The sequence below is a fragment of the Falco biarmicus genome, chromosome 1, assembly GCF_023638135.1.
Source record: "Falco biarmicus isolate bFalBia1 chromosome 1, bFalBia1.pri, whole genome shotgun sequence".
Taxonomy (NCBI): Eukaryota; Metazoa; Chordata; class Aves; order Falconiformes; family Falconidae; genus Falco; species Falco biarmicus.
In genome coordinates, this window is record NC_079288.1 from 70,443,792 (window position 1) to 70,466,996 (window position 23,205).

A 23,205-nucleotide genomic window follows, 5' to 3' on the forward strand; every position below is an offset into this window, starting at 1 on the left:
ACCTGAATAAAATTGTTAGCTAATGCTTTGAGCACAGAATCTTCGTAGTAACTGGTAAAGATTAGCAGCTTTCTACCCTTTTACACTGGCAACAGACCTAAATCCCAGTGAAATTAGTTAGTGCATGTGTTCTTTACTTAAGGGGAACTGTAGGATGTGCTGTAGAGTGAATGCCCGTCTGAGATTTCAAGGTGTTTTGTCCTGTGGTAAAGGACATGCATGAAAATGAAGCTGCTTTCTGGGGTGGTTGCTGTGCCATACCCAGCTGTGAGAGCGCAAGACCTCTGCTCAGTGTACTGTTTTTAAGTGTCCTACATATCGCTAGTTCTTTCGAGACAGGCTTTGTAGTAGCACATACACCTAGGTTCAGACCCTAAAAAATGTTCAAATATCCAACTTTGACTTTTTGGTTATTAGTATTAAAGCACTTAGGTACATCTCAGGATGCGGGTGCAGTTCTTGATCCTGCAGTACTAAATTGCCCAGTGCATGGCATGCTGATATCTGTAGTCCAGTTATTACCAGTAGGACTGAATGTTAGTAATAAATGCCTTGAGGAATGTGGATTTCCTGAATTTGGTGCTTGTTGTTAATTAGCATGGTGTTTTCAGTGAGCCTTTTAATTTTTTGACATCTGTTTTCTTATCCGTTGAGTCAACATTGGTTTTCTGAATGGGGATTTACATGGAAATGCTGCTTTTGATTTATTTATGTGGTAAAGGTAATTGAGCACTGCTTGTTATTAGAGACTTATCTGAAATGACCTGTGTTTTCATTTTGCTGTTGCTCGTCCACAGAACCTTCAAAGCGATAACTGTTCACGTGCCAGGATCGTTTATGGGAATTGTTGACCTGCAAAATTCAAATTTTCTTGCTCACTTCCTTTTCATACATTAGGTCCTGTTACTGAAGTCAAAACAGATATATATGTCACCAGTTTCGGACCTGTTTCTGATGTAGAAATGGTATGTATTTCTGGGATTAAAATGCCATTTCCTTGTTCTGAGAAACCATTAACTGCAGTGAGGAGTGGATGCTTCATCTGTACTGTTCTGTCAATCATGCAAAGTAGGCAAGATTAGTAACAGCTTAATTTACAGGTTATAATTAGATACATCAGGCCTGATTCTGGTCACACTTTCACTGGTTTTTTTGGCTGACTTTAGGAATTCACTTTGCGAGATTTAAAACAGACTTTCATGGTATAGAGGCAGAATAAGGTCTTGCAGGGAGTGTCTAAGTCAGTCTACTGTGGGGAAAACATCTAATTATCTTTGCAATTGCTTTTCCTTTCTGAAACTTGTGTTATTCTCAGGTGAATAATCATGACATCATTTCACAAATACTTGTTGATGTTTTCATTTCAGATGAATGCCCTTTGCTGATCTTTGTGCCCCTTTTAGCATCACTTTCAGCAAATGTTTGATTGATAAGAGTTTTCATAAATGTCTGCAGAAATTGAATGTCAGTGTGACATGCATGAAATGGTCACAGGAGAGAAATGTTACATTTGCATGTACTGTTATTTGTGCCTGAATGGCATCTGCATTCATTTGAGATCAAATCCAGTAAAACTCTCATCAGCTTCTGTAATCCAGCGGTATACCCTTAAACTATGCCATAGTTTCTCTTTTTAAAAAATAGCCCAGAAATCCTATGGAAGCAACACAACCATACATGCTGAACTGAACTTCTTTAAGGGAAAGGCAGTTTCAGGGCAGTAACTTCCTTCCCATACAGTGCTGTCGTGTGCTTTGTGGTGTACCTGATTTGGTTCTATCATGTGGAAAGGTATGTGACAGCAAGGTCTTTTTTCAAGGGCTACATTCATGGCAGCAATCTTGAGTTGAAATGCATTGTACTCCTTCAGTGGCTGTCCTGTGCAGTATGATGTTGTTCGGTGAGACAAGGCGTACAAGAAGATGGTCCCAAGGAAGTTTACTAATGTGTGCCTCAAATCTAAAATGAGGGCTGCGTGGCATCTGTAAGGGTTCATTGAAGCGTTTGGACAAGGTGCCACATGGGAAATTACTAGTTATATTGGAGAAGGCAGGAGTGAGAACATAGACTGAAGGTAGGTAAGAAACTGGCCAAAGAAGAGTTTACGGCAGATGTTTCCCCTTTCATCACTAGAGATCAGTTAGGAGGCTATTCAGGGATCCAAGAATTGTTTTTGGAATAATTTTTAGTTAATGTATCCATTAATGACCTAATATAATCTGAATGTGGATGCACTCTAAAACTTGCTGAAACAGCCAGGTGTGATACAGTCTCAGTACAGGGGATGACCAGAATGCTCTTTTAGACCTGGGCTACTTTGGTGCCCAGTGTAATGAAAACGGTTGAAATCGTCTATTACAAAATCTGTCAGTAGAAGCTGGTAACAGAAACTGCTACTTGTGAGCTATGAAGTCACCAGCAAGAAATGACACTAGAAAAGAGACTTTTCATAGATTGATTAGAAACCACAGCGGAGGGTGCAGCCATGGAAAAGAAGATTCTCAAAAAAAGCCGAAGATGCATTACACTAGCGAACATACCTCCTTGCCAAGGTGAATAGATACGGGCATACAAGTCGTTTCAATGGTAATATTACGCACAAGAGTTTGAAGTGAGAAGACATTGTTTCGCTTAATAACAAAATCACAACTGTGACTTAAAGCTTTTTGTGTTACCTTTTTAAATGCCATGTGATGCTTTTTGTGTGAAATGCTTTAGCTTCCTGAGATAAGTGCATGCCTTCACCCACTCATTCACATAGGGTTTCTCATGATGTGCCTGTGTCTGCAGTTCTGCAGTTGTTGTTTGCATGTTTTCTTTGGAGCATCTGAATGGCTTTTCTGAGGAAGTTAATGGGATAGTTACGTAGTTAATAACAAATGTGTATATATATAAGACTGTATATAATGTATTATCTGTGTTTTGTGGGCCTGGGAAAGGAAATAATTAGCTTTCTTCAGTTAAAAGCTTTCTTTCCATGAGTTGAAATTAATTTTTCCTTCCTTACTTTAAAGTGTAAGTAATCATTTGTCCTGGTATTTTTAATTTAGCCAGCAGCAGAAAACCCATGGCTATCTTTTCCTTGAAAATCTGTTGACACTTATTGCCAGAGATTGTTTTGTTTCCAGTTACATGCTTGACTACAAATTCAGTTGCCTGCTTCCTGCAACCTAATTAGATTAATTATTCCTTAATGATTAAATATGTGTAGCAATTTATTGGTATGACTAATGTGGGAAATTAAGCTATTAAGAAGTACACAACATGCTTTAATTGGTGGAGAGATGTTTGTGTAGTGGACTTAGCATTTTCTTTAGCACTGATTTCTTTGCTCCCGAGGAATTTCTTTTTTTACAAGAAATCTTTACACATGAAAATGTGATCTCTGTTTTTCTGCAATTTAATACAGGAATATACGATGGATGTCTTCTTCCGTCAGACATGGGTAGACAAAAGATTAAAATATGATGGCCCTATTGAAATTTTAAGACTTAACAACTTGATGGTTTCGAAGGTGTGGACTCCTGACACTTTCTTCAGGAATGGGAAAAAGTCTGTTGCACATAATATGACAGCCCCAAATAAACTCTTCAGAATAATGAGAAATGGCACCATCCTGTACACAATGAGGTATCTGTTGTGTTTGTTTGGCTTCTTACAATTACTGTATGCAAAAGTTATACTGCCTAGACAAAATGGCAACCAGAGACTATTTAATTTGTTCCATTATAGGCTTACAATAAGTGCAGAGTGTCCCATGAGATTAGTGGATTTTCCCATGGATGGTCATGCTTGTCCTCTCAAATTTGGGAGTTGTAAGTTGCAATTATGAAATTTCTTGTAACTACAGAATTTAAGTAGTAGAAGTAGATTTTGAGCAATTACTAAACTTTTTGAATACTAGTCTTGATACACAATCCTTATGCAGACAAAACTCCTGTTAAGTTTCTTGGGAATTTTACTTAGTGCCTCAAAAATTAAACCCAGTCAGAGAATTGAAAAGCGGGAGGTGATTCAGCTGTTATGTTAAACCCGTCTATTCTGGCTACACAGTTGCTTGAAATACGTAGTTTTTCTTGGTTCTTAGGGAGGAATTGGATACTCAGTGAAGTGAGAGATTCTCCGGAGAAGACAAGGAGGGTGGGATCCACCTCAACTTACAACGGCCAGGTAAAAGGCACTGAGGGGAGGTGCAGGTTATTTGACTTTCTCTACAGTTAGTTGAGGCACACCGATGTCCTAAGATAGACGTGTAGGTCATGTGCAGAGATTTGATCTTTAGTTCTATCTGTCCATCTCCTGGCCTGTAATTGGAGCCTGCATGGCAAGTTTAGACTAGATAAATGATTTTGGGACTGGTGAGAGGGATCCTAGTGCAGGTCACTTTCTGCTTTGAAGTCGGACATTGATGTTTGGATCACCTCCAAACTCTGGCTAGAAGGAACGTTTTGGGATGTACTGCATAGCAGCTGGGGGAGGTAGTTATGATTCCCCAATTTGAATCCACAGCAGAGACTTCTGAGACTGCCTGGGGATGGTTGGTGCACTCCAGTAACTATCCTGTCACTCTGCTAAGCCTCCTTGGTCACTGACCTCTCTGCTTTACACGATGTAGTCAGTGGCTGGACTTCAATCCGTGAAGGAAACTTCAACCCAGAGCTCTGAAGTTAGAAGTGGCTGGAAGCTCCTCATAGTCTTTCCTTGGCATCAATTTAGCTTATACAGCTGAGTAGTCAACCAAAAGGGGGATATTTAAGACACTGCTCTGCAAAGGCTCTTCATCCCTGTTACGGCGAGATTGGAGACCAGGTGCTGTCAGATTTGGCTTCGGTATCAGCAGTACGATAGAGGAGCTTCACTAATGGGGGCTTCTCCACAGGCATATTTCTTCAGGCAGAATCACCAGACAGCAGAAATTGCGCTTGATGCTAATCTGGTAATTTCCTTAGTGAAACTGGAAATCAGATGTAGCCATTTCAAATGAGAGACTGATTTAATTTAATTTTAACAGGAGTTTGGGCTGTGTAGGGATTGAATGCTAGCCCTAAGTTATGTCTTTTGTATTAAATGTAAAATGTTTCTTTGGGTGTGCTTATTTTGGGGCTATTGTGATTTTTTTAATGACCTCTGGTTTCTGGCAGATATTGTAAACATAAGTTTAAAATGTTACAGTTTTTAGTATACTATAGTTTTTAGTATGATCATTATTTTCTGTAAAGAAATGTGCACCCAGTCTCCAAAATCTATCCTCCTCCTACATGCTCTTTTTTATATATTAGTATATTTTAATGATAAAATTGTAGATGGAAATTTCTAAAATAATTTAAAGATAAACTTTACGTGCCCATTAAAGGCTGATCCAGCAAGAACTCGTGTTTAGACTTCACATTCAAATGTGAATTTGTGTGTGACCTTAGCTGCTATTTATTCTCATCTGAGGGTGGCTTTTGGGGGTAACATAACATGAAGGGTATCTTTGAATCTCGTTAGTGTGAGTTTTGCTGCTTGGTTTCAGTAGGTTTGGATTGGGCTCTTAGTCTAAGATGTGAGACATTTCCTATTTATGCAAACTGATGCTGTGTTGTAGATGCTTATCCAAAGAGTGAAATGATTTATACCTGGACGAAAGGACCTGAGAAGTCAGTGGAAGTTCCTGAGGAGTCTTCCAGTTTAGTTCAGTATGACCTGCTTGGGCATACAGTATCCACTGAAACCATTAAATCTATTACAGGTAGGAAACTTGTCAGTAAAAATCAACTTGAGGTAAAAATAACCCTGTAATGTTGCCCAAGGCTTTTTTCTTTCCTTCCTGTAAGGTATTGTACTGAGTGTCATAGGGTATATATTGAGGGCTGAGATCATAAATCTGAATTAGGTTTCTGTCCCTCAGATTTACATTTGCAGATTCATTACAGTAGATTGCGACAGTCTTTCAGAAAGCTAGAATGAGATCATTACTCCAAGGGACAAAATGAGCATTTAATCACTGTTTAAAATTCAGTTTGAAGAGTCAAGAGGATGCCTGGGTGAGGAAGTAATTTCTCAGCACTGTATCCACATTACGTGCAAAAGACTTCCTTTGTGTGGTGGTGCAAACAGCTCGGGATAGAAGTACAGCATACAGAATGGGTTATTAAAGCCATAAAACCCTTCTAGTCAGATAAGGATAGGCACAAATGCATTAGTCACAATAGATACTTTTGCTGATTTGTGCTGCAAGAAATAAGGCAAATGGCAACTACAGGCATCTGAAATGAGTGAAGTATCACTGATGAGCAGTGTGGTGATAAACAAGCATATTCCCAAAATATTTTTTAAAATTTGGAAATGTTTTCTAAGCATCAGCAAGTTTGGGTGTTGCGAGATGGTCAAAATGAAACAGATAAAGCAAATATATTTGATGTGTTGCTCTATGGGTATTTTTCTCAAAGAAAATAGAACAGCATTTTGCAATACACAAGAAATATACTTCTTGGCATATTGATTATTATGAGTTAACAACAGTATCTCCTTACTGTCCTCAAAATGCTCATTCTGTAGTGCTTTATTCAGACAGTTTATTCGGTTTATAGTCAAACTGCATTATTTTGTTGTTGTTTAGTATGAACTATAAGGTTTTGGATAAACTTAGAATATTTTTAATTCTTGTTGATGATTTTTGCATTTGCTTCATTATCATAGTGGTGCTGACATACAAACCTAGTAAAAAGCTTGAGATGCTTCCATAACATTTAATGCGCATCATTGTGGTTACTGTTTTATTTGACAAGTAGGTACCACAATGTTATGGGTGCTATAGTAGGTAGATAGCTTGTGTCGTGGGACTCCTTTCTTCAACAGCTTCCAAAAGAATTTTTAACATTGTACTTAGTGTAAAATGTAGTCCAGTATTAGCTATACTTTTATAGTATTTTTGATACCAGCTTCTGAGTGGCACTGTAAGAACCTACTGCTTCCAGGATTTTTTGTTTAAAACATTCATTCTTGTCTCTAAGGAACATATCTTTCTACACACATTAGGTGGTATGGATAGCATCATCTTAAACAATCCTAGTCTGAGGCTGATACTCTGAAACAGTTATTCTGCAACACAAGTTTTATGCACAGTCAGAAAGGTATTTTCTTTCTTTTTTTTTTTTTTTTTTTTTTTTTAGGTGAATATATTGTTATGACAGTTTACTTCCACCTCAGACGGAAAATGGGTTATTTTATGATTCAGACCTATATCCCTTGCATTATGACCGTGATCCTTTCTCAAGTTTCATTTTGGATAAATAAGGAATCCGTTCCAGCTAGAACTGTGTTTGGTAATTATTTCTTTTCTACTTTTTCTCATACTTCCTCCTTTAATACCTTTCACTAGAGTAGCCCTTTCTAGTGCATTGGGGTATGCTGCCTCCATACTTGTGCAGAAACAAGGGAGTGATATAAATGCAGAGGAATTTTTGCTGTCAATGTATGAAAAATATTGTTATGGGAATACGAAGAGATATTGGAATATATAACGTGAAGGGTGGCATGGTTGCCTGTGGCAAATAGCTGTACATCTCTGGGGATCCTCCACGCTTGGGGGAGCAAACTGGGAAGACCTGGCTCTGAGTAATACAGTCAGGTCCTTAGTCTACATCCAGAGCAGTTTGATCCTTCAGTGGACGGTAGTGTAAGTACTTGGACTCATACCTCCTAAGAAACTTCTAAAATTAATTGAGTGTGCAAGATGTACAGATGTTTTCTTAGGGGTTGTCTGTGTCATCAGTGGAAGCTTGCTATGAGTAAGGCTTAGATTCTGTTTATAAACTCGTGTTTAGTGCTCTTCTTTCCACCATTGCCATTATGAATTCAAAAAGCAAAATGATCTCAAGATATTAAAATTGCCCTCACCAAAGTACAGTTTGAATGAGAGACTACAGTGAACTCTGAAAATAAAAACCAAAAAAGCTTCTATGGAAGACAAAGCATAAGAAATTAAATGGAAATACAGTTCCTAACAAAGAAGTAGGATAAAAACATTTTTAAAGGTAGTCTTTATAGAGCAATGTCTTGACTTCATAGTGTAGTCTAAAGCAAGACTAATCAGGAAGAGAATTTTTTACAAAAAGCCTTTCAAAAGATAGGCAGATGCTGGCAAGAGTGATAGGAATTAATGTTTCTACATGACAGCCCATTCAAACATGTAAGTGGAGTCAGAACACTGTTTTGTATCACAGATTAGGCAAGGTTAATGATTAGTTACAGGAGAAACAACCGGTAAATCTAATAAGAGCCCCACTAGCTCTCAACTCAAGCATTACATTAGGCAAATTAAGTGTATCACTTCAAATGCCTTTGCAGTGATGTTAAATAATGGTACCTTTTTTTTTTTTTTTTTTTTCAAAGAGTATTGCCATGAACTGAAAAGTTAGGATCTGTATTTACAGACAAAATGTGATAATTGAAAATGTACAAATTACAGAGCAATAGATGTAATATAGTCAATATAGCCATATGTGAAACTGGAAACAAATAATAATAATAATAATACATTTTGGACATCTGCTAAGTACAGCTATGTTTCTAAAATGCCTTTGAAAGCAAATGACTTAAAGTATGGCTAAAAGTATATTTTTTTTTAGTTTTCTGAAAAACTCCAGCAGGGACCCCGTTTTCTAAAGTTTTTCATAAAAGACAAAAAGAGGTAGGCAAGACCAGCTTTCTAGAGGAACTGTCAGAAGAGGCTAACCAAAAGATCTTTCCATTGGATATTGCATGATTAGGGAGATCTTGGCAAAGGTAACAGAGGAAGAATACACAAGGAACAAAGGTAAATTAGGTCATGAAAGTGTCAGGCACCTGAATCTGGTGATTGTGGGGGACTGGTGTTTCTTAGAGGAAAGACAGCAGTAATTTTAAAACAGGTTTTTAGCATATATTTTTATATTAAAATACTCTTAATATATTTTTATATGGTTATGTGCATTTCTAATCAGAAGCTTGCAAGCATTTAGCTCTGGATAATTAAAGTTCATGTGTATATATAATATTTTTTCACCAGAACTTAATTCCCTACCCTGTAAATCCTTATGACATGTATCCAAGTGCAGTTGCAATGGCAACTGCAAGTGTCCCAGAAGAATAATTTAATAGAGGGAAATCTGATAAAGACTATGGCAGTAGACTATCATACTGTCATGGCCTCCCCTCTCCTCCTCGTATTTGAGGAATAGTTGATCATTCAAGTCACTTCACCCTATTCTTACATCTGTTAAGCAAAAGTCTTTGGAAAGACAATTCAGACAAGCTATTTGCTTGAAGTGGACAAAGGTAGGATCAGGAAGGATAGGGCTAAGCAGGGATGGGTCTCTTCTAGGAAAAAAAATTTCCCATAATTTATTTATTTTTTCCTCAGATTTAAACATTTTCAGTGGTGTGTTTTTCAATGCCTTCCTACTGAAGAAGGTTTTGTGAGCTGGCATCTGTGGTTTTTTATCCTGCTGAGTTTGCTCTGAGATACTCTTTATGCATTCATGATCTGGCTATTACTCTTTTTTTCTTCTTTAATAGGAAGGACTGGTTTCATTGTGCCCCATTCTCTGTGTGGCAGTGTCTAGGTGAAGCTTTTTCATACCAGATTACCCAGATGGAATACCACCATTTAGGGAATAGGGGATGTGAGGATCTGGTTGGAAAACATTCTCTTAATTTCTGAATTCTTCTGAGCATATACATTTCATCTTGAATTAAAATGGGTACAGTGTTTTCTTCATAAGAGTAAAGACCTCTTCATTTGTAGTCAGTCTTCCTGGAGGTTATCATGGTAGGATTTATGCAGTGTTCACTATATACTTGGTATTTTACATTTGTATGATATGGGATGTTTTGGATGAAAAAGGGGAAAAAAAAGAAGACCCCATACCTTGGTTTTATACACCATGTATTTGTGTTTGAAATACTACCATGTAGTGGTCATATTTTGAGTTCAGTGTTCATGCTTGTACACTTTAATTAAAAAGTTGTTCTTTCTGAAGATGAAGTTCTAATTAAATTTCATCGGTTGACTAGTAGCAGAAGGGTTTAAAAGAGAAGGTAAGGGTTTCTTAATTAACAGAATTGTTAACATAATATTCTAGATTTCCTTAGCACCAAAATAATTTGCCATGACTTAATGGCACCTAGACTACGAGTGGGATCAGGGAAACAGACACAGACTAATAGATGGCATTCTGAGCACATTACAGGAAAAATCATGTTTTTGTTGCAGTCTGAGGAGCACTCCCCTGTTTAACAAATTATGTTCAAGTGTTTAGAAAATAACTTGTAAGGAATTCTGTGAAATTGACATGTGGAAGCCTTCATTTCATATGCTTTTAATTTTCTTCATGTGAACTGTAGATAAACTGCTGAAGTTGTAGCTTTCCATGCCTCCTTTAAAAACTGGTTAACTATTTTGTGTGCATAGGTGCTCACAGGTATATAGTGGTTGTCATGACTTAAATCTAATGCACTATTCACAAGGAGCAGAAGACGACTCTTAAGTGATTTAATGTTCTTTGTTTGAAGCTGCTTGCCTCTTCTCACTTTGTTTTACTCTGATTCAGCAGTGCTTTTGCTTTATTTCTTTGAAGGAATAACCACAGTGTTGACAATGACGACACTGAGCATCAGTGCAAGACACTCACTGCCCAAAGTATCCTATGCTACTGCCATGGACTGGTTCATAGCGGTCTGCTTTGCCTTTGTCTTCTCTGCTCTTATTGAGTTTGCTGCTGTCAACTATTTTACTAATATTCAAGCGGAAAAAGCCAAAAGGAAGACGGTAAAATCCCTTCTTGAATTTCCAGTTGCTCCAGTACAAAGAGAAAGAAGTACGGAAGAGACACTCTCGGTATGTTTTCAGCTTATGCAAATATCTTCTGTCTTTTTTGTAGTGTTTCTTGGTAAAAACAGGCCTCTAACTTCCTCCCTGCTTCCCTCTGATGTAATGATACAGTGTAAATTAGCCTAATGCTACACTATATTCAATGAGAAAAACCTGTATAACATTATTTAATTCTTACATTATTGGATTAACTCAGGGGAGAGAAGGAGGTTGTGTCCATCCATACCTGCAGTCTCTTCCCTATTTAGTTGTGTTTTGGTGAAGGTCAGTTAGGGTGGGTGTCTTTAGGAAACTTTCCCTTTGCATGTTGATTCTGATAGGACTGATTATATAGACGAAGATATTACAGATTATGAGGGCAGCATGTTATCTTTGGCTGATGTCTTTAATGAATTAAAATAAGTTAAAGTATTGCAGCTGTACCTTGGAGCACTTCCCTAGATATCACATTTCTCCTTTCATTGCATGTATTGCTCTCTAGAGTTTTCTTTCTTCATCAGTTACAGTTTCTGGAATTTTTGAAGAATGCTGGATGAAACTTGTGTCCACCATAGGTTTCGTTTTATGTAATTAGCCTGCCTTTGCACAGGAGCTTGCCTCAACTCCTGAAAAGGTTGTGGGGCTCTGTTTAACAAAATGTTTTGCAGCTTTCATAGTGCTTTGGGTTGCATGTGACTTGTGTGGCAGCTATTTTAGCATGAGGTCTAGTTCATAAAGGCTTGATCCAGGGGTCCTCAAACGTTTTAACCAGGGGGCCGGCGCACGGATGCAGTGGCAGGCAGCCATCTGCGGCTGCTTGGTTCCCTCCCCAACCCCCGGCGGGGGGTGGGTGGGGGGGGTCTCTAAATACCGGGGGCCCGATTGAGGACCCTGGGGGGCTGTATCTGGCCTGCAGGCCGTAGTTTGAGGACCCCTGGGCCTTGATCTCATTTTCAGTTGAGCTCACCAGTGATTCTCCTTTCCTCCCTTTTCCCATTCCCATATGCTAACAGAATCGTTGCAGCACTTGCACCGGCCATGCAGGAGGCCAGTAATTCCCACCCATGGCTGACTCTTGGCAGCACCACTCAAGAAGTGAGATGCTGACAGCAGCGTTGTAATTTACTCTTCCTGTCAGACTGATTTTGTAATTTCCTTTGGCTGAGCCATGATTGAGGCACCGCTGTTTTAGGCTAACTCTTGGTAATTTTGTCTTCTGTCTCTTTTCACATCTCATTTGTCTCCTTCCCTATTCATCTGCTCTTTTTTGCCTTACCACCCCTTCCATTTGCTATTGCTGTTCAGCTGCTGTCCACCCACTTCCATTTTTCTTCCTCCTCTTTGCTGTCTTACAGTAGGTTGTTACTGTTTCCAGTCTCCTGGCTGTGGTGTTCTGTTAGCTCCTGTTTCTCTTTAAAAGGATGGATGTGCTCCTGAAGAGTTTGTTACTTGTCACTCTGTTGGCTGCTAGTAAGAGGTGGGAACAAGAAGAAGTATGTTTGTAGTAACATGTAGTTCACCTTGTGCATAAGGGCATTAGTGCCATTAGTTTATGCTGAGCTTCCTGGTTGTACAGTGTGCAGTTTAGTATAGTGTCTCGGGCACTCCTGAGGAATGTTACTGCTTTGGGTGATAGGCAAGTTTCACTTGGCTCCATAGGAAAATAGATTACATAAGAACGGATTCACCATAGGTTTATTTGGAAGACTTTATTTTGTTTAAAAAAAAATGAAAAATAAGTTTTCTTAGCAATGATGAAGGCTTAACAAAACTGTTTTGATTCATGATTCATTGCTGTAAGTCACTCTTGTATCATGCCTAGCCAGTTACGCACATGTTTTGGAGGAACTTCTCTTTCTCTCTCTTTTTCTGGTTTTTGTTTGTTTGTTTTTTAACAAAAGCAACAACAGGACACACACAGCTTCACCCAGCTCAAAAGCTAGGTAAAATGAGATGTGAACACTTCTATCCCACTGCTTAATCAATACCTCTGTAATAAATGTGGTAATGTGCTTACAGGTTTGGGGATTTTGAAAGCACTCAAGGAGCAAACTACTTTTTGGAAGGGTTCCACGTTAATGTTTTTAGCATGCAAGTGGGTGATAACGTTGATTGTACCTTGAACTGTTATTTTTTTAATGGCTTTTACTCCAGTTATGCCTATGCTAAGTCTTGAGTCTCTGCTCTTCCCAAGCAGGTATACAGGGTGAGCCCACAGGTACTGTTACATGTAAGGCCGAGCTATCGAGGTGCAGCCCTTTCCGTGGCTAGAGGATGACTGCTGTTCTGGTCACCTGCTGTGCAGAACACAAGCTAATGTGGCTGTTCTAATTCATTAGAAGCCGATATGGCTGTTAGATTCTGCTTTCCAACCTGACACATAATACAGCCCTCTCCTTAAAAGTTTTAGTTTTGCTTATAAAAGACTAATGTAGAATTTTCTTATGCCTTATTATGAATCTGATTTTTTTTTTTTCTTTCTGCGCATATACTGTCTAATCAGTGCTGATTTACCAGTGATAACAGAATCTCAGTTTCCCGGTGAGGGGAAGGACAGTAATCTGACTGTAGCATGTAATCTGTAGGAATTGTTTCTTAACATAAAGACCATACATTTTATCTCCATAGCTAAATGATAGGGTTTGATTTCGTAACCCAGTAAGCATTTTAAAAAAAGTATGTACTATGTTGCCACTATTATTCTAGAAATTCTGCTGTTTGCAATACAATTGCCAGAGTTCAAAGAGAAGTTTTATTTTAAACTGGATTTTTTTTCAGACTGATGTTGCCTAATCTGTTAAATTTACCAGTCTCCCGAAGTTGAACATTTTCACTTAGCCCAGGGGGGAAGTGTGTGTAAATTTGGAAAGGCAGCGGCTGAACACCTAAACCTTACAGTTCATTCTGGTGCGCATCTCACTATTTGCAACCTGCTTCGGTTCGTCTACTAATAGAAGGGGGAGACCCCTCTCTTACGCTTGTTATCGCTGTGCTTTTGCCTGCCTTGAAACAGCATACAGGTTGTTGCACTGGCTTTTCACAGTTGAGGTCCCAACTGTATAGGTCTCCTGAAAACAAAAATTGAACTCTGAAAAACAGAGTAATTGACACTGTTAAGGAAAACAAAGGCGGTGATACTATACTTTTAAATGAGGGTTTCATTTTATGGGTTGTTGATTCTGAATTATTCATTGGATGATTCTGAGCATTTGATTTTTTTTTTTTTTTTTTTTTTTTTTACCTCCACTAACATGATGAGATTGTCCTAGGGGGTTTTCAAGAGGGAACAAGTTGAGCTATGAAACTGGATTCCCTATAAAACATGGGGGTTTTGCTATCTGACAGTATTAGAAATCAGGCATATTAATAGTAATGTTTGGTAACTTAAAGATAGATTGGATGTAATTGGAAGTCTTTTTTTGATACGTATACGTTTGACCAGTTTCTGACCATAGAATTAAACTGGGTTTTCGATATTGAGTCAGTTCATGTATTGTTCACACAAATTAGAATTCTTGGTGGTGGTTTTTTTTTTTTTCTTTTCAGTCAAAAACACTTTTCCAGTTGTCATGGATCAAAGGCAAGTCCTATCACTATGACCAAATGATTTGGGATGTGTTCATTCACATTATATGTTTCTTCACCACAACCAATACTTCTTTACTGTAGCAAATGCAGACTGTATGTTTTTCTAAGTTATTCTCTTGAGTAATTATATTTACATTTTTGGAGCTGCATACTGGGTGTGACTGATCAATATATTTATTAGAGTAAGCATTAAATGAACTTTGGAGGCTGGCTAAGTAATCTGAACTGTGTTAATTCCAACAAAAAAATCCTGGTGTCAAGCTAGTTTCCTGGGCTGGGAGTGGCCGAAGCGAGCCTGTAGTGCCTGCGGATGCCATGTGTGCTCCTCTATCACTTGATTTGGTTTTAGCCATGGTCTTACACAACCTCTTTTTGCCCTCTTCCACCTCCCCACCCCATTTCAAACCTGTCATCTTGTTGCCTATAATTTTCTGATACAAACTTAATAGTTTTCGTAAGGAGGAGTACAGTTCTGCAGTAGACATCCCATGATTAGGACCCAAGCTTGTTTGAGATCAGCCTTGAGTTCACAAGGGACTTGGACAGCCTCATTCATCCCTTCTGGCCAGCACAGCAAGACAGTTCTGGAGTCTGTCTAAGCCAAGACAGATGACTTTACACCATGGTCTCCTGTGATTTCCTTGTCTTGGGAGCAAGTTAAAATGCTTTCAGGTTAGAAGGAGTGAACCTGTCCCTGAATATTCTGAACTGCTTTCTTTAGTGAAAGCAGAAATGTTGTTGCAAAGTCAGCATGTGATGGAAATGAATGATTTATAGTTTGTTATTGGACTCCTGAGTCTATTTTTATGCTTCTGCATGATTTCCTTTTCACTGTACTCCTATGAAGTTTATTTTTAAAGACCTACCCAGTTTTGGAGATGAAGAATGCTACTGAAAAAGTCTTCAAAGAATAGGCTCCTTAACACTGTTAAGCTTCAACCAGCTTCGACTTCAGCTGTTTATTAAAAGAACGTGGAACTTGGAAAAAAACAGGTCAGACACTAATGAACCTTTTGAACAGAGTAATTTCTTCAAACTTGGTCACAAGTAGATTTTGTAACACTCAAAACTATCTTCCTCTTTTTCTGAAGATGGCTAAGTGTCATGTTGTCTTGAGCAAGTTCTGTACATCCAGTGGAGGAACTCAAGGGTCAAACTCTTCACTGCCATGTAGGTGTGCAGTCCACTCCATAACAGGTATATCCATTCAGGGTTGATAGGTGACTGGTGTGTACTTGACAAGTTTACAAGAAACATGTCGTGTGGGCAACCTGCACATGTGCTTTCATGTGATTAAGATGTGTTTTCTGTGATACAAAGCTTTTAGTTATACGATGGACACAGCTCAAGTTACATGATGGAGGGTGGGAGGAAAATGGGATCCTTTGGCATCTTCTGGTGAGCAGACGTCCAGAGCAGTTTGTCTAGAGCAATTAACCTGGCTCATGCTCAGGTATGTGCACTATCTCCTGACTTCCAGAGCAAGGACTGGGCCAGATAGATTGTTCTGATGGGCTGGGCACAATCCAGAGGCCATAGGCTAGATATTTCTGGTTTTTTAGTGCATGTGTGCACTGCTTCTTTGTTCTTAATCCCTGAAGTGGATTCGTGCTGAAACAGTAACAAATACGTTCTTGTGTCTAAGGTCTAGGCTGTAAGTGAAAGTCGAAATTTTAGCCTTTGAACCAAAACTTCTTTTGGAATATGGAGACATACTCTGTAATGGAGAGGTGCATAAAATGTACCAGATTTGAAGTAGTGCCGCTTAATTTCTTTGCTTCTTCATTGGACTAATAGCTTGGAATAATAGCTTCCTCTGTCCCAGCAAACAGAGAAGTGGAGCTAAACCCACATCCCTCATATGTGGACGGAGTTTTCTGAAGAGCAGCTAGGTCTTACCAGTGGTGTTTGGACAAGGTGATGGTCTGTTTACTGAACTCCTTCTGTGGATGCATAGCTTGCCTCCTATTGTGTGATTTGAATAGTTGTGCAGCTGGAACAGCATTTCAGTTTTTAAATACAATAATAATTTTTTGCTGCATCATTGCTTCTGCACTGCCTAGGGTGTTGTGGTTTGGGTTTTTTTACGGCAGTGGCATTTTAAAAATCAGATCCTAATGGAGGACTTCAGGCTCAAGAAATGTGTAGAGTTCATGCAAATGTAAGGACAGGACCATAGAAAAGGAGGGTGTTGTACTGTGTGAATAATTTCCTTGACATGTCAACAACTTTCTGTCGCTAATGGTTTCATTAGTCAACATTTTTGCTGTCAGTTATTTACAGTCATAATATACTAGCGTCATGTTTAAGTAAAATGGGAGTGGATGCATGTCATAAACAGCTGGCACATTTTGTACAGAACACTACTTGAGAGAGAGGAGAGAGTGACTACCTGGGGGAAGGCTGCAGTGACTTAGTGGGAACTTTGAATGTTTGGGTTCCTGAAGATAGAATAGATCCAAAATAGTTCTCAAAATATTTTATTAGCTGTGATGCGCAGATGTTTTGTGTGTTCTCTCTGTGCCACACCCCCCCCCCCCCCCTTTTTTTTTTTAATTGCTTCTTTGGCTTTGTTTGTTTTATTATTGTTTTTCTTTGGGCTTTAGTTGTTGGGGTTTTTTACTTGGTTCACTAGTCTTAGATAGCCCTACCAGCAACTGGCACTATTTGCAAGTTATAGAGCTAAATATGTGCTCAGACAATATGATTGGGGCATAAATGTAGGGTGTACAATTTAAAATTATTTTCTTAATATTTCACATAATACGTCTTTCTAAATAGCAAAAAATAAAGTGCTATATTAGAAAATTTGGTCTCTTTCCAAGAACCTGATATTGCTCTACCTTTAACGTGGTTGAGTTGTGGAATAAAATTACCCTGAAAGTAGAAAGAAACATTTGCCTAATGCAAAGTGGGCAGTTTAATTACTGGGAGTATGCAACGTAGGATTAGGTTTGGGGCTAGATTCTGACCCAACTTAACTGTGATGTAAGCTCCATTGAATTCCGGAATTCAATTATAATGAAGGTAAAAGATGACTGAGTGTTGATAAAATGAACAAAAATATTGGAATTGATAGGGAAACTGTTTTCTGTTTGGGGGGTTGTTGTTGGTTGTGTTTCTGGTTTTGTTTTTTCTTTTAACATGCACAAAAAAAGCAGGAGCTTAATTTCAACACCTTATTTATAACTAAACAAAAATCCCTGCTGGAGTGCTATCTTCTCAAACCCTTACTAGGAAATGCAGTAATTACTCAGTCTTCAATTTTCTGTGAATATTATAATGAAGTACCATGATAGCAGGCAAGGGAATATGAGGGAAATGTTCAGTTGTTACTGATCTGATGCTCAAATACCTGACAACGTTTACTGTAGTTACTGGAAGACTTGGCTTAAGTGGTATTAGGATAAGGCTTTTATTTTGGAAACCAAAGCATACCTCAGTAACATCAATCTTTCAAGTGGATATTCTAGAAAATACTAAACCCCATTGGTTTTAATTCTGAAAATACACTTAAATGCCTTTCCCTGTGATTGTGCTGATCTACTGGGGAAAAAAAACCCACCATGGTCCAAAACCCCATATTCATTATTGTTTTGTCATTAGGATAAACAATGCCTGTTCCTGTTTAATTATAAAAGTTTATTTTGATGCTGATGTCAGTTGCAGGCATTAAGATAGGTCTTATATTGGTCTAATTGCATTTTCCTTCCTTTTTTTCTTTTCTTTTTTTGTAGAGGCAAATATTAAGTACTCAAAAAATATGTGGTAGCACTTCAGAAACACCAAGTCAGAACAAAAGTGTGTAGTGACAGGGGTAAGATTTTCAGATTGTTCAGCATCTCTTGTAATGCAAATTGTCAGGGGGTTTGTAGTTTTCGCTATGATGATAAGTATGAAATGATGTCTTTGAACACAAGGGTCTTTGTATTTTTTGCTTAAACCTTTTTCTGTATTTATATTTAAATTTCAGTTTTGTTTCCCCTTCACAAAGAGTTTCCAGTGCTGGTGAGCCCAATGACACCAAATTGCAATTGAGTTTCACAGCTGGGAGAATTAGAGTCAGAAGAAATAAATGTTGAGAGGCTTGGGAAAATCTACGAGGCAATGAGTGTTCAAGGCATTTTCAGCAAACTACTGAAGCAAATTTAGCTACAGCTTTAAGGTCACTGAAACTGAAAGATACAGAAAATAATGAAGGTCTTTGGTCCCTAATCAGCTGTTCTTCTTCCTTTCATAAACACATAAATACAGAGCACCTAGCACCTCCACGTTGGTTAGCACATGACCTATCCTAATGTGTTTATTCCCTGCCCCCCCACTTATGTTTTCAGTTTCTTCATTTTTGTCATGATATAAATAAAATCTTTGAGAACCATGTACACCAGTGCTTAAGAACTATATACATGCATACGTACATATATATACATACTTACATGTGTGCATGTATATAGCTCTTAAGCACCATACAGGTTGATGAGTTTATTTGACATAAATTTAGGATCCATTTTTTGAAAAGAGGTTTTTCCAATTTCTGTCGCTTTAATAACCTTGAATTCACTTTTCTTCCACATTGTGCACTTTCAGGCCTGTCTAATGGTGGAACATAAGATGGAACTCTTCTTACCTCTCCTCCCCTCCCATCACGATTCAGGTCACAAAATGAGCAGCATGGATGGTGGACTGGCTCTTGCAGCTTATCTGTCCTTACTTTTTCCTCTCCAAATAATCTGCATTGCTATTTGCACTGCTAAAGCTATGGACTGGAATTCATGGTATTTTGTGGCAGGTGGAGCTTTTACTTGGTCATATTCCAGGGCTCTGTAAGGCAAAACAAAATCTCTAGTATTATTCCAGTAAAATGTTGATTGACTGGCTCTACAAGATAATAATAAAACATGGGAGATTTATCCTCCAAGTTGTGCATTTGCTAGCAGCATGGCAATATGGTGACTCAGTGGGATTTGGGACAAGCAGCATTATTTACACTGATGACAACATGCTACTTCCCTGGTAAGTATCAAATGGTGTGAATTTGGCAGGCTATATAATGTCCTTCCAGAAGAACAGACTGTTTTCTTAGGAAGGAATGGTAAGGATAAAAAACACTATGGTAGGGTTTAATGGGAAAATATTACTAAATTACCACACAAACAATTTTCATGTTGCAGCTAAACAATAAGTAATGCCAGACTTTTAGTTGCTTTAAGTCTTCCAATTTTTGCATGAGTTTATGTTTGAATTAATTGAGCTTTCTTAATTTGGGAAACCTATGCTTTCATATAGCACATCACTGACCTTCCTATGTATTAATTTACCTGTGTCTCACTGAAGGCTTAATAGTGCTGTCATGGAAGGCTAATCTTAGTCTCGCAAAATTAACAGTGATGCATAAAGATGTTTATTTACTGTTCACTTTTCATTTTGTTATAATAGTACCTCTTTGTTATATGCTTGAATATTCTAAAAAACAATTAAAATTCTTCTGTGCATTTTAAAACTGCTTTAATTGTACCTTTCTCAGGGGTTTGGGTGTTTTTGTTGGTTATTTTTTGTGGGGTGTGTTTTTGTGTTTTGTTTTTTTTGTTTGTTTTGGTTTGGTTTTTTTGGGGTTGTTGGTTTTTTTTGTTTGGTTGGTTGGTTGGGTTTTTTTTTGTTTTGTTTTTAATTTAGGGAGATTAAGTATCCAAAAAGGTGATTAGGCACTTAAAAGGCTTAATTACTAAATTTCCCTGGGTAGGCATGCACAGAACTGACTTGCTGCTTCCAAAGTGTTTGCCATACATCTTAGGTGGAAAAATACCTAGTCTGCTTTATTTGAATGCCCAGCATGCCTGTTAGATACAGCCTCCCACAAACCCCGTCATGGGAATCTGGGCAGACTTGAGTCCCTTCTGTCTTGGGGAACTGTGTTAGTAACCGGGCTGCTGTGTAGTCTGCGACATGTTAAGTTCCTATTGAAGCTGCTCATGTTACATTAAGTAATTTGTATGGGGCCAGGGAGAAGGAGAGGAATTGATTCTGGAGCCAGTTCGTGCATGCACTGCAACGGGAGGGGGAGACTGAACTGTGCAGAATGCACACTTCCTATCATAAGGAATGAGGACCACTTGTCCTAGAATATCCAGTAGCCTGGTGGGGAAGTGCTTGAGATGTGGGAAGCCTGTGTAGTTATCCATGAGACAGTCAAGGCAGATTTGAGAGTCCTATTGCCAAACCTATGTTCCCATCCTGGTCACTGGGCTGCTGTAGAGGAGGACAGTGTCTTTTTGTGACTGCCTTTTTACAGTGTGACTGAATCTAGCTTCAGGAAAGAGCTCAGAACTGAAAGCACTGGGTGCAGCTGGATGGCTCCTCCTGCAAAGGTGTGTAATTCAGGCTGTGATCCTGCCCAGGGCATTTCTCTCCAGCTTTGACAGCCGCTTGCTAGATGTCAAAGCATTAGCTCTCTGCTGCTGGGACTGGTACCAGATGGTGGTGGTGTGACTTGTAAATTCTGCTGTGAATTTATCCCTGAGAAAATAGAAGCTGCTGCTTTAAGGATTGTCCTGCCTCTCTCTCGGAGAGAGATACCACTTTAGTGATGCCCTGTGTCAAAGATCTGCTAAGGATCTAGAAAATGCATTGACCTCCAGCAGTGAGCTCTCTCCGTTTAAGTGAACGAATGGTGCAAAAGCAGCCCTGGGACCTTGCGCGGTGTTGCTGTGAAGGTCTGTTATAGGGTGAGGCTGGCGCAGGTCTTCTGAAGTGTCTCTATATCCCACCTCAGGACTGCTGAGCTATTTTCTAGAGTACTGAGGAGGGTTAAAAGAATACCTGTGAATTATATTGCGAATACATGGCCCTAGTTTTAATGTGTACCTGTTCTTCAGCCATTGATGATGGCTGTGCTTCCTAGCTGTCAGAGGGCCTATGAAGGGGATAGCCAGCTCTGAGTACTGCAGATTCTCTGTTACCTCAGGCACTGGGAGCTGCTTATTTTGGGTGCCCATCCCACATGATGTATCCATCATAAAAACTATGAAGCAATTTCAAATTGCAGAAGCTGATTTAAAGCAGTGATGTAGAGCACTAACGGGCTGTAGGAAGATGGTCTTGAGTTGCATGAAGGAGCTGACTGTACAGTGCTGTACCAACACAAGAATTGCTTGCAGCTTTCAAGTGTTCTCAGTGCTGACGTTCTGAAATACAGTCATAAGAGTAAACTTGCCTGCTGCCCTGGTAGTCACTTTTATCATTGCTGCATTCTCCCCAGGACTTGGCATGTGAATTTTAAATAATATTCTTGATTGTTTTACAAGATTCTAGGTTGACCTTATTGTAGGGAATATGCACTGTGGTTGTCACCAGTTCTCTTTGTTCTGTAACAAGATGACTAAGTTTGTCAGTTCAGTATTGTATGTTGCTGTGCTGATGATCCCCTTCCCTGAATATCAGCTCAGCTGCTGCACGCTGCTTCAGTTCATGCTAAATTTGCCATCTTGACTTCACTGAAGTACAAAATTGGCTTACTTGTCAAAAACTGGTAATACATACAAAACAATCCAGTACTTTTTTTTTTTTTTTTGGCTCAAGTCAATGCTTATGCAGGCTTAGAGAAAGTTTCCAAATTTCCACATTATGTGAGCAGCTGTTTAGTGTGCAAGCCTTGTTAAATATTGAAGAGTTTAGATTGACTCATATTTGTGCATCATTTTAGTGTGGTAGTAAACAGCAGTATCCATCAAATTTAAGCTTAAATGGAAGAGCAAATGATCTATGAATTGCTTTTGGGTGATAGCATTTTTTTAGTGTTTTTTTTTTGTTCTATACATTTTCTTATGAAAGCTGACCATCAAGCTTCATCCACACATCTGCCACAGTATTTAACAATAAATTGTACAGATTTATCCTGAAGTATGCTAACACATTGTTCGTTGCATTAGTCATGGTCAATTGCATGTGAAGCCACTTGTCAAGGGAAGAATGCAGCATTAATTACCACATTTTATACATGCCTGCAAGGAGGTTGGTTTAGTTATCCTATCTTCATGCCAAATAAAATGGACTAGCTGCTCTGGGACTAGCCGAAGGGCATCTTACATCAGGACTTTTTACATAGGAAAAATTTGTACTGAATGTATCTTTCCCCACTTCAGTTCTTTTAAAGATGAAGACCGTGAAAAATAGCATGTGATGCTTAAAATTAAAGCAGGATCTCTATGCTTTTTGATACAGTAAATATTTCGGAATTGTTTTGCACGCTGTATGACAGTATTTGTCTGACAGCATATGAACCTCTTATCCTATCCTACGGCCCCCCACCTCCCCAGTAAAGTATGTTTATGCGTAGGGTGGGAGCTTTCTAAATCTCTCTTACTTGAGTGTTGGTGCGTTTGTTTTTTTTTGTTTTTGGGTTTTTTTTTAGTTTGTATGGACTAATGAAATATTCATTTGGGTAGAAAGGAGGAGTGATTATCCACCTCTTTGAAAAAGACTGGAGTCTGCATTTCCCTATGTTTGGTCAATTCCTTGGATTTTTTAGTGCAGTCACCTCTCTGCCTCTGGCATCTTGTATGTTTTAAAGTCTTGGTGATAAATGTTTGAAGTTGCATGGAGGCTGAAACTTAGTTTTCACTTTTGGCAATCCTAATTAAAAATCAAATTGGAGGTTGGTGCTGTAGATTCTTGGCATTAATTTATCCCAGCCAACCACTGAGCTTTATCTAATGAAGTTTTCCTACGATTATAACAAAATGTATGTATTTTTATATTATTATCAGAGCTGTGGGGACTTGGTTTAT

At 38.6% G+C, this 23,205-nt stretch overlaps 1 protein-coding gene across 2 annotated transcripts in view; it reads left to right on the forward strand.

Moving 5' to 3' along the window:
- GABRA4 (gamma-aminobutyric acid type A receptor subunit alpha4) overlaps positions 1-23,205 on the forward strand; it is a 45,550-nt gene that overhangs the window by 8,890 nt on the left and 13,455 nt on the right. Inside the window, exons 3-9 of one of the 2 annotated variants that reach the window (XM_056326690.1) lie at positions 898-965; positions 3,410-3,630; positions 3,733-3,815; positions 5,588-5,731; positions 7,155-7,307; positions 10,602-10,861; positions 19,010-19,790. In XM_056326690.1, the coding sequence (XP_056182665.1) occupies positions 898-965; positions 3,410-3,630; positions 3,733-3,815; positions 5,588-5,731; positions 7,155-7,307; positions 10,602-10,861; positions 19,010-19,249 (1,169 nt within the window). In that variant the 3' untranslated portion in view covers positions 19,250-19,790. Of the gene's footprint in view, positions 1-897; positions 966-3,409; positions 3,631-3,732; positions 3,816-5,587; positions 5,732-7,154; positions 7,308-10,601; positions 10,862-19,009; positions 19,791-23,205 lie in introns of those variants that run through there. The other variant, XM_056326689.1, reaches the window with a different exon arrangement.